The following is an 11,747-nucleotide window of genomic DNA, read 5'->3' as shown; positions in this document are numbered from 1 at the left end:
CAATCTGGCTGCCGCCAACTGTTCCCGGAAGAGAAAAGAAAAAGCTTTTGTTTCTGGTCGACTTTAGTGAATTTGTGTGACGACTGTTTTTATGTTTTGATATGCTACCAACTCCAATGAAATTGTTCATGCATTTGTTAGATCAGCCAATTAATAGATGCAAGTGAGAACGAGGTCGTACGACGGCTATTAGGCAAAGTTGAAAAACTGATCGATAAAACGATGGAGAAATTTCACTTAATTCACTTGAATTGTTGTCTAATTTTTTTTCTTTTTTTTTTCATAAAAGAGGAGGAAGGGTATTTTGAAAATTGAAATTGAAAAAAATTAAAAGATTCATACACTAAATTAAGATTTTTTTAAAAAAATTTAGGATGATAATTGCAAATGTGATGAAAATAGTAAAGTTTTCCTAAAATAATAGTGGGTCAAAAAAATTTCAATAAATTGTTTTATTGATCATGCAACCGACATATATAACTTATTCTTTTTTTGACAAACAATTATCTATTTTGTCTTTTGAAAATAAACCTGGACAAGTTATCGTAAGAAGAAAAGGGAAAAACAACAAAACCATGAATATAATGTGTTTTTTTTTTTTTTTTTAAAAAAAAAAGGAACATAAATACGACTTGGCATTGATCTGCTTTCACTTAATCACATGGCTACACCAACACAATAAAGATGCAACTAGCTAGCTAGGTCGTCCATTTGTCTCTATCAAGTCCAAAATATACATGCGATCAAACTCTTGTACGTACTCTTTTTTTTTGGGGGGGTCCATTTTAACACGAGAAGTTAAGGAATGGGTCTTTTTGTACTTAAATAGTAGTTGAAGGAATTAAGTATGACAAATAATGGTTTAAAATAAGGGTAATTAAATAGAATAGGGGTGTTAGTTGGAAGGGGCGATTATATTAATTTCCCCTTCTTTCTTACTAATCATCATCATCATCAATCTAATTAATTAATTTATAGAAAAAAATAAATAAATAAAAAGAGGGCTCCATGTTAATTAGCTAGAGTGATCGATCACCTCCTCCGTTCCCAACAAAGGAAAAAAGATACGATATGTTTCCTTATGATTCTCGTGCTAGATTCGTAAAAGGTAGTCTCCTTTTGCTTCATCTCTATTGGTGCAACGTTAGGTGAGGCCCCAAGAATCTCACTCTTTGTCGAAGCCACAATAACAAATCGATCGATTGGGATGACCTCTTACCAATGTGATCATGCCAAAGTTGGAACTGTAAATATATTAGCATTGTCGATTGTGCGACAGGAAAACCCAAATCCCACTTGAAAGTCAGAGCAACGCCATGATTATCTTCTCAAAGCTTTTCAATTTAGTTAACGAATTCGTGTTGGGGGATATGATTGCATGGAGAAAAGTGTAACATATCAACCAAAATAGCTGACCTCCTAAACAATAGTGATAGTTTAATGCCATCACATCCATCTCAGATCTCAATTCTCAATTCTCAAAATATATATTTATATATATTATCTGATTATTTCTTGCAATACATCATGTGTTCGTTCGCTGTCTGTTACATACACCTAGACTTTATGAAAATATACTATGTAAAATTTATATGATGATGATGAAGATCAAGAGTAGTAGTCTTATTAGGTTATACAGACAAGTGGGATAAGGGATCCGATGTAGACGACGGTGATGATGATGATTTGGTGAAGCTCCATATATCATTGGCGCTATTGTAGACATTAGAGATTTGACTTAGCCTACTTGAACGTATGTCTGTAGATAATTGTACGACGTCGTCATCAGGAGGAGGACAGAAAGCCATGTTGGGGTCAGTGAAGCAGGATAATTGCTTTGCTGTCTCTTCTTGCCCATTAAGCTGTGACGCCACCAGCCTATCAAACGCGACCCAGTCATTAAGCCTTGTTTTCGGGTCATCATCACCTGGGGTCGTCTCACTGCAGCCACCGGCTTGGTTGGTGAAAGAAGGTTCGGTTTCTGTGAGCATCTCGTCAAATGATTGATAGCAAGCTTTGAGGCTGTGGTGGTGATCATGATCATGATCATGATCCTGATCGAAGGGGGATGAGTTGCTCATGGGAAGAGAATGAAGGGTTGGGCTGTCTAGCCGTGGGAGATGCATGAATCTATCATGGAGCTGCCCTTGATGATGATGATCACCGATGCTACTGCTTGTATGCTTTGCTGTCAGAAATATCATGTTGTTTGTGCCAGTGTTGTCGGAGATGTTAAGATTTCCGAATGGTTCGTTTTCCGGCTTGCAACTCCTTCCCATGTACAATAGTATTTGATCCAGCACCCCGTCATTTCTTATCTGAGTGTTTGTTTCCATAGAGATTGGCGAGGCTTTTGGACTCTCTAGGGCTTTCTGAAAATTCTTCTTCTTGAATACCCGGCAAACCACCCATCCGTCTTCCCCCATCATTGACTCTCCTACTGAATTAGAAACCTGAATGGATATATGTATATATATATACCACGATGAGAATTCAGGAAAATTAAAAAAAAATAATGATTGTGATAATTAATTAAGAGAAAGAGGCTTACGCTAGTTTCGTGGACGCTTTCATCTAGCCTATACTCATGCATGATCCAATCTGATTTTTGTCCGTGTGGAGCTCTTCCCTTGTAGAACACCAGAGTCTTCCTCAGTCCGATTCTTCTAAAGCCGCTGTAGATGATCTTATCTCGGCCTGTTGCCTTCCAAAATCCAGCTGCTGTGGCACGATTTGTTCGAGTCCCCGTTGGATACTTTTTGTCTTTGTGACTAAAGAAGTACCAATCATTCTGTGGGGTGGATCCAATCTTGCACATCTCTGCAAAGACAGCAACATAAATATATATAATTCTGATCAACAACAACAATTACCACCACCACCAAAGAAAGAACAAAAAAGAGGTCAGCAGTATATATATATATATAAAATACCTTGAATATCCCATGGCTCGAGCTTGTTAAGATCAACTTCGCGGATGACATCAAGGTCAATCTTCTCATCGGCAACTTTCTTCCTGAGGTAGTAGTGAAGAAGTTCCTCTTCCGTTGGATGAAATCGGAAGCCGGGAGGAACCTGGGATTGGCCATTTATGGACAGATTCATATCTTTTGCCATTAGATCCCCCCCTCAAACAAAGAAAGAAAAAGAAAGATAGTATAGAGAGAGAGGGTTAGGAGGGAGAGAGGAAGAGGGAGAGAATAATACAAGGAGAAAAAAAGGACAACAACAATGTGTGGCCGGGGGGTGTGCGTAAAGGGTAATGCAGTCATGATAATTTATAATGGTTGTAGGACATGGGAAGGGTCCAAAAATGCATGAAAAGCTTTGGTATCATGGCCATTAGTGTACTTGGTGTGGGGTCAAGGGCCTGGAGAAGAACCAACCACCTAAAACTATAGGGTTAGAGAGAGAGAGAAAGAGAAAGGGACTGTGGTCCCTAAAATATAGGTATGTGAGATTTCGGTCACCCTAAAATGCGTTAGAGAGGCAAACAATGTATAGTGAGAGCGGGGGACACGCCTCCATCTTAACTATGACACTCGACCTTAATATCTGAATGAAAAGCACCTCCAAAACCACCACTTTTCCTAAAGAATCTCTCCCAGATCACTCGTTTTACTTGTGCAACCAACTCTAGGACAAGAGGGCAAAAGAGAGAGAGAAGATGATGAGGTCGGAGGCACTGAGCTTTCATGGTCCCGTAGGCGAAGAAAAACATGATGGGTTTCGTGGGGACTTGAGGGTTTTTTTCTCCTACTCGCACTTTATTAACACCATCCACTGCACCCGCCAGCTAGCTTTACCATCTTCGTACAAATACCACATGCTTTATTTCATCATCTACTTAATTAATCCTACTATATATTATAATATTTGGCCAATCACGGACGCCTGCAATTGCAAGGCCAGCAAAATCTTTGAATCTTCAAAGTTAGCAAAAATGAAGGGTGCGTTCTTGATATCACTCTAAAAATGAGATAGCTGGGGTATTCGTAGAAAGCATTATATATATATATATATATATATATATATATATATATATATATATATATGTGTGTGAACTATTTGAAATGATTCCATGTGTTTTTTTTTTTCTTTTTTTTTTTTTAGTGTAAAATGTTCACCGCAAAGGTACAACCTTAGTCAATTGTTACTGAGGTACAACCCTGATCGATTGAGCCATCGTGGGTCCAAATTACATGCTAGCGAACAATTAAGATAAGACTAGAGAGCACTTATTGTCTTATGTGCCTCAATACTCCTAATGTTCTCGATCTATGCCATCATGTACTAGCACATACGCTTTTTTGGCCTGCATTGACCAATCGTGGCTTCAAATTGCACGCGTGCCGACAATTAAGATAAGACTATAGGGCACTTGTCTTATGTGTCTCACTACTTTCAATGTTCTTTTTGCCATCAATGTGCTAGAATGTAAGCCTTCTTTAACTCGGCTAGAGACGGTGGTTTAAACCTGATTAATTCTGCCCGAACTTTGAGCTCTTGAACTACATTACATATTGAATTAGCTGAATTACAATTCTAATCAAGTGTAACTTGGCATGTTAACAAAACCGGAGGATAGCAATTAATTAATTTTGCCTTGCTCCCAATGTTGTTAATTTATGCAATCGTTATCAGCTTTTATAGCGTGGCCGGGGACTAAGGTTTAGTCTTCATCAATCCCGTCCTCGGCCGAATATATCGCCGCTAAAACTGGAACGATGAGCCCCCTGGTACTGCCAAACTGTACAAAATAAGAGTAATTAATGCTTGCTAGCTATATCTGGAAAAGCCACTATAATTTACACAAAAATGGAATGCGCACGTGTCAAGCCCTTGGAGCTGCCAGCTTGCCCCTTGGGATCCGCTGACATGAGGTACTGGCCGCACGTGCCCACTTTATTAATGGTGAAAGTCCAAAGCCCAACTTTTGTATTATGGATTGATATATATATTTTCTTTTCATGCCTGGCTGGCTCTCTACATGGCAACTGCTGAACCTTTCATTCGATATAAATTAAAAAGAAACCTTATCAAGAGTGCATATACTATAAGAAACCCTTGTTGTGTGCCTTATGAATCAATTATCATGATCTCTTCTCCATCGAATTTATATTCCTCATCCATATTAATAATGAGAAATAACATTCCATTTGTTTCTAACATTTTTGCATCAAGTTTGATGCCGAAAAAAATTGATGGAAATGAGAATTTATGATCACTCACACAAATGGGGGTGGCAATAATTTATATTTTTGATTTGACGAAAAAGGATTTTTTAGTTTCGAAAAATAGTTTTTGTTTTTATATTTTATAAATCATTTTTTTGAGTTTGGATTCTTCCTTCTCAAATCGAAAGACAACCGCCGAAGCATATATATCTGCCAAATTACCTTCGAACGTTGCCAGAAGTTGAACGTTTTCTTTTGCCGCTCATTTTTCGTATGAGCTAAACCCAAACCTCTTAGTAATGTGAGGTGCACATACCTAATGGTAATATAGGCAAATGAATGAACTTTGACACCCCTTTCCCCTTCCCCACACATTGAAAAAAAAAAAAAAAAGGGGGCAAATAGCTAGGAGCCTAGGAGCAAGAAATTCATTTTCTCTTAATTTTTATCTGTTTGTTTATATATATATAAAATCTGAGAGGAGATGTTTTAATTCTCTTGTCCCCTGCCCGTGAGCGGCCTCCTCTGTTTATTAATAGGAATCCCGATAGTTTTTACACTTCACAGCAACCTCTTACGGTAAAATTGTCCCCCCCACTTTTTTTTTTCTTGACAAATAAGACGACAAAACAAAAGGCTGAGCAGGGTAAAATTGTCTCTTAAAAATTTATCGTTAAAACAATATTTCCATCGGGTCACTTTTTACTGCTCTTTTTACTGCTCTGTATTACTGTACAAGCACAAGGGTGATGTCATAGCTTGCCTATAACTTGCGTAATTTGGGTTATTTTAGTATGAAGTTTTTGTATAATTAAGAGAAAGCTAACATATATATATATATGACCTCTTGGCCACGTTGAAACACATGTCAGCAACTAATTGACTAACCTACTTAGTTGAGGTCATTCTAGGCATCATGAATAGTTGATTAATGTCTAACGAAACCCACAAAAAAAAAAAAAAAAAACAAAACAAAAAATCATACTAACCCTAACTCAGCTATTTAATTAAATGGATTAGATCATTTATCTCTAACCCATTAATTTTGTGTTGGGTTCGTATATCTTGTCAAAAATTGTCATTTGTTAATATTTCGTATTGGATTCGGATCGTGTCTAGACGTTGGTATAAAACTATGTAAGTCAACTCATAACCTAATAATTTCGTTAGAAGTTCGTATCAAGCTGGTTCGCATGTCGCGTAAAAAAATTTGTTAATCCTACTCTATATTGTATAATAAGAAAGCAATGAGAATGCACTATGACCATGAGTATATATATATATATGTTAGTCAATCCACATTTAACTACCTTAATCACTACAAGTAGGCTTCTCCATGTGGCCAACACTTACTCACATTAGCACTGAGGGTTATCGAGTATGGACGACTATGTGAGTTTCACCGACATACTTTACCCACTTGCCAATTATATTTGGTCTCACTCTCTCTCTCTCTCTCTCATATTCAAGTAACGGTACCACCAAGCACTAGGGCATATATATTCCGTTATGAGGTCATGTGTCTTAACCAAAATCATGAGCTTTATTCTCCATATTCTATGACTAATCATGATTTTGGGCAACAATTGATGGAACAACCACTTCTTACTGACCTGCACTCGACATCTCATCTTCTTGTCATCTTACTTGATGTTGTTGTTGTTGTTGGTTGTAGTTGAAATTAATTATTTTATTACCATTACATTATTTCTCCCAAACCTTCATTTTGCTTGCTTAATTCCAAGCCCATACAAAAACACTTTTCTCACCGTAATGACGTGTTTTGTGACGACAAAATGTGAATTCCAGGGAGAGAGAATTTGATTGATTAGGGACATATTGGGCTGTAGCATCTCCATCTATATATATAGAAAGAAAAAAAAAAATGGTCAAGGTATATATATTATAATTGATGGCTCGCAAAAATAATAATAATAATAATAAAAAAAAAAAGACAATACTTGATCGATTAACAATTGTTTCCAAAATGAAAAACGAGTTAAATATTTGACGTAAAATAAGATTTTTTTTTATAAAAAATAAAATTTAAAAAAAAAAAAAAAATCACTCTTGAAGTGTTTCTTAGAGAAGACCGACGAATAACAAACATAAACTGCGGCTAATGTCGTTTTTAATAAGTTTAAATATTTTTTTTTTAATTTTTTAAAAAAAGGTCTAAACTTTACTAGAAAAGTCACACAAACCGACACTATCGCGATCTCGTCCGGATGAGATCGCGATAGTGTTTTTGAAAACCCGTTTCCGAAATAGCTTTTCGGGTATATATATTGTTTTTGTCTTTTCTTGAAAACCCATTTTGACCCAATTAACCTAGGAATTGAAAACAAATTATGATATACGAATTTATATCCTTTTGAATAAGTTTTCCAACGCCACCAAATTTGTCTCCATCTGATTCCGAAATCAGAAGATATAAAATTTTTATTATGACTGATTTGATTAAAAATTAGCCTGCTTTATACATCAATAATATGGATAAAAAAAATTATCAAAATTTGACAAATAAATTTAATTTGTTAATGATTGACGTATAATAGTTCATATGAATTTTATGTAAACTGATACATCAATTTGTTATAAATTTATAATAAAAATTGTAGTACTAACTCATATATATATATATATATATATATATATATATATATATATATATATATATATAAAAGAGGTAGATGAGGTTGAAATTTGCATGAGAAGCAATCTTAGGATGTCAAACTGTTGTTAGAAAAGCTTCATGTTGTGGCACAATACGTGTAATGTATATGTTCGTGGAAAGAATTAGAAATCTGTCTCACTCTCTCTTTCTCCCTCAATCCATCATTTTCGATCAATTTTATCAAAGAGAATCTTTCAGTAACCCAGGTTTTGCTCTAATAGGCTAATTTTGTGCACATTGTCTTCCATATTTTCCATATGATGGTTTTTTTTTTTCAACTTGACAAAATAAAATATAATTGATGTGTGTATTAAGGAATCAATCAAACATATTATAAGCCATCTTTCTTGAACAAATAATCAATCACACGTCAGTTTTAACAAAATGATAATGAAGTTTATAATATATATACACTTGATCACGTAACGTTTTTTTTTTCTTCCGTCTACTGACTAATCAGTGTTTCTAGATGATCAGGTTAATAGAAATGGCGAAGATTTTATATATGGAAACATGAATAATGCTCCATCGGACCCCATATTGCTTGCTATATATAAATTAAAACCAATCAAATTATGGAAGACAAATGACTAAGAATATGCTTGGACAATGCCCGACATGCCCACAAGAATATTACACGTACGATTAAATTCTTAGGTCACGTTTGGTACGCGAAATAGACCCATTTTATATAGAAATGGGGAAGATTTTATGGAAACATGAATAATGCTCCATCGGACCCCATATTGCTTGCTATGTATAAAACCAATCAAATTATAGAAGACAAATGACTAAGAATATGCTTGGGCAACGCCCGACATGCCCACATGAATATTACACGTCTGATTAAATCCTTAGGTCACGTTTGGTACGCGAAATAGACCCATTTTATATACAGAATGGAATGATTATTTCTATAAAATAGTTATTATTTTGTTTGGTTGTTCACCACTCTTATAAATTGATATTTTCATGGAAATAGATATATATTTTCCTACAAAGAAAAATACATATATATTGCTCTCAAAAAGTAAAGGAATAGCTATTCCTTGAGAAATAGAATGTGTTTTCCAAAAACAAACTTATTAATTTGTTTTTCTGAACCAGTGATTGGCCGAGTAGTCGGAGCAGTTACAACATAACATATATATAAGAATATCATATGTAATATAAAGAGGACTAGAATCCTCCTAGAGTCCTACCAAATGTGACGTGACATTTAAAATCACCGATAGATCAAAATTCAATAATGATTGATCATCTCAAATTTAATGGCGATTTTAAAAGTCACATCATATTTGAGCATATTCTAGAAAGACTCTAGCCCTCCTTATAAATATCATTACTCAACTGAAAGGATAGGTTTCTGTCAAAATAAACACAAATCTAACCCTAACATGGTGTTAAACAACCTTAAACAATCAATACACAATCTGACCTCGAGAGAAACAAAAGAATTACAAGATTTAGAAGCAAGAATAAAGATGCTCACATTGTTGGGTTTTGAACTTCTAAAATCCTTCACGAAAAAACTACCTATTACTCTTTCTCACCCTGTTTAAGCCTATTACAGAAGAACTCTAATGCTTCAAGGCCAATTTAGAGCATTTACAGTAGACTCACCAAATTTATTAGTCAGAATAGCTAAAAAATTAGCTTTCTTTATTTTAGTTATTCACTTTTTCAAAGCATTTTCATCAACCTCAACATTTTAGTGATTCAATTTCTTTATTCTTTCTCTAACAATTATTTTTTTGAATATTTATCTTTTCCTAACGGTTATGATCACCACCTTGTTGCTGGGAAGAACTCTACAACCTTGGAAGATTAGTCCCCTCCCCCTAGAGAGCAAATTTCTCAATAGCAGCAGCAGCATTAGTGGCCATGAGTTCAATATCATTGTATATCCTTCACCAAAAAAATAAATAAAATAAAAAATAAAAACTTCCTCCGATTGAAGTCATTGTTGGGGAGACACAGGCTGCTCTTCTTGCTGTGAGTTTGGTTACATCAATCCGACTAGAATCCCTATCATTCTTGAATGGAATCATTCCAGCTCGACCGTAACACTATTTTGGCTATCAACAAATCAGTCATCTTCACTTATTGTCATGCACACCAAATTATAAAATGGGCCGCTTCCATAGACGATTTGGAAGTATTCCCTCTAATTGCCATGTGATTTCCTCCACTAGCTAGGATTAAGAGCTGAAAATATCATCTTAATTCACAAAAAAAAAAAAAAAAAAAAAAAGTCAATCAAATTTATTGAAGCATCCAAATATGCAGGTCTCTTGGCGGAGCCACATAAAGGCCAGTGGGGGCCATGGCCCCACATGGACCACATCCTAACCTCTTCCGACTATGAGTCTCAATGGAACGATATTTACCGTACGTGAACATATATGTCACAAATCTACTCTTTGGGTTCAAGGTACTGTGGTAATTAACCAGTTTCCCCTGGCCTTGGGGTAAAAGTGAAACTTACCCATATATCCAACAAAAGAATTACGATGTAGTAATTACCACAGTGCGTTGAAATCAACAACCATGGATCAAGGACAGATATTAATTAAAGCCACATTTAGTGTAAATATATAGGCCCTCCTGTGATTCAATGAAAACTTTGAATGAGTACGCTGTAATCTGTACTTGGAGTTTGGCACGGACCAAACATTAATATAGGTTCTATTAATGTTTCATTAGGTCTCGTTGGCCTCTTAACCAGCATATAATCCTAGCTAGTTGTACATATCTTTTGTCTATTCTGCAAGGGAGCTTAAGGCCCCATTTACCAGAGTAAAAGTAAAAGTAAAAATAAAAATAAAAAATAAAAAATAAAAAAATAAACAACAACAACAATTCTCATGAAGTTTCCTCTATATATATAACCAATCAGTAAAGGTTGATTAGAGATGCCTTATTAGCAACAAACAATTCTCATGAAGTTTCCTCTATATAACCAATCAGTGAGTTTTATCACTGGAGAATCTTGATAAAGCAGCTTTACCCTAAAGTAATTAAATGATGCCACTAGGACCAATTATTAGTGAATGATTTAATTGAGGTCAAGATTTTAATATGAGTAGGGACCCTTATTGAAGATAAATAAAATCAGAGTAATTAGTTGCCCCCAAAGGTTGGTGCTGCATGCCTAACAAAGAACACCTTGGTAGCAAAGATGGGTCTTTCTCCAACTTGCGTTTCAAAGTTTGTGGATAGATTCACGTGGCTAGCTGCTGGGGCTGCTTCAGATCTCATGCAATACAAAAAAGATTAAAAAAAAAAAAAAAACTTGTAATTTTGAATGATTCTCATCTTGCTTTTCTTTCTTTCTTTTCTTTTCTTTTCTTTTCTTTTCTTTTCTTCTTTTTCTTTGTCCCCATTGTCCGGCCAGCCTCTTTTGAACTTTCGAGAAATATAAATTAATTAACGCCAAAAAGGAGATTGGCATCACTTCAATCTTGATCGAATATCAACTCAGATCGATAAATTGATTCATGCAAAAAGAGAGTTCCCATTGAGAAAAGTTGATGAAAATTTATTAGAAACTGAAAAAATTATGTGTATGTTATTCGATCTAGACACACTGGTGCTATTGATGGGCTAAGTGTTCATACTACTGATAGGGGTATACTAATATTTATGTCATATCTATCTTCACTTTATTTTAGGTGAGTCCGTGCAAATTGCACCTATGATACATTTACTGCATATCTTTTCAGCAGTCATATATATATATGCAACTCTCTCTTTACACGTACAAGATGACAATGAGGGTTAATCCATAAAGATATTTTTAGCAATTGCACCCATCATATTTACATTTACTGCGTATTTTCTGCAACAGTCATATGTAATTCTTTCGTCATGCACACACAAGATGACAATTA

At 35.1% G+C, this 11,747-nt stretch overlaps 1 protein-coding gene across 1 annotated transcript; it reads right to left on the bottom strand.

Annotated features, from left to right (window-relative positions):
- Window positions 1-1,510: 1,510 nt before the first annotated feature.
- On the bottom strand, window positions 1,511-3,230 carry LOC132175773 (NAC domain-containing protein 43). The gene is made up of 3 exons (XM_059587823.2): window positions 2,934-3,230; window positions 2,552-2,820; window positions 1,511-2,453 (listed from the first exon to the last, which is right to left on the bottom strand). Exons 1-3 carry the CDS (start codon window positions 3,115-3,117, stop codon window positions 1,632-1,634), a joined length of 1,275 nt encoding a protein of 424 aa, XP_059443806.1. The 5' UTR covers window positions 3,118-3,230; the 3' UTR covers window positions 1,511-1,631.
- Between the last annotated feature and the right edge of the window lie 8,517 nt (window positions 3,231-11,747).

This window comes from Corylus avellana, chromosome 3, assembly GCF_965113065.1.
Source record: "Corylus avellana chromosome 3, dhCorAvel1.hap1.2, whole genome shotgun sequence".
Classification (NCBI taxonomy): Eukaryota; Viridiplantae; Streptophyta; class Magnoliopsida; order Fagales; family Betulaceae; genus Corylus; species Corylus avellana.
This window is presented reverse-complemented; position numbering and strand designations above follow the sequence as displayed.

What these genes read in the sequence shown, in the direction of transcription:
- LOC132175773 (XM_059587823.2), bottom strand. Translation starts at nt 3,117, where the DNA reads ATGGCAAAAGATATGAATCTGTCCATAAATGGCCAATCCCAGGTTCCT. An exon ending in CGAGCCATGGGATATTCAAG is followed by an intron (nt 2,821 to 2,933) that starts GTATTTTATATA and finishes CTGTCTTTGCAG; the next exon opens with AGATGTGCAAGATTGGATCC. An exon ending in AAAGCGTCCACGAAACTAGC is followed by an intron (nt 2,454 to 2,551) that starts GTAAGCCTCTTT and finishes ATATCCATTCAG; the next exon opens with GTTTCTAATTCAGTAGGAGA.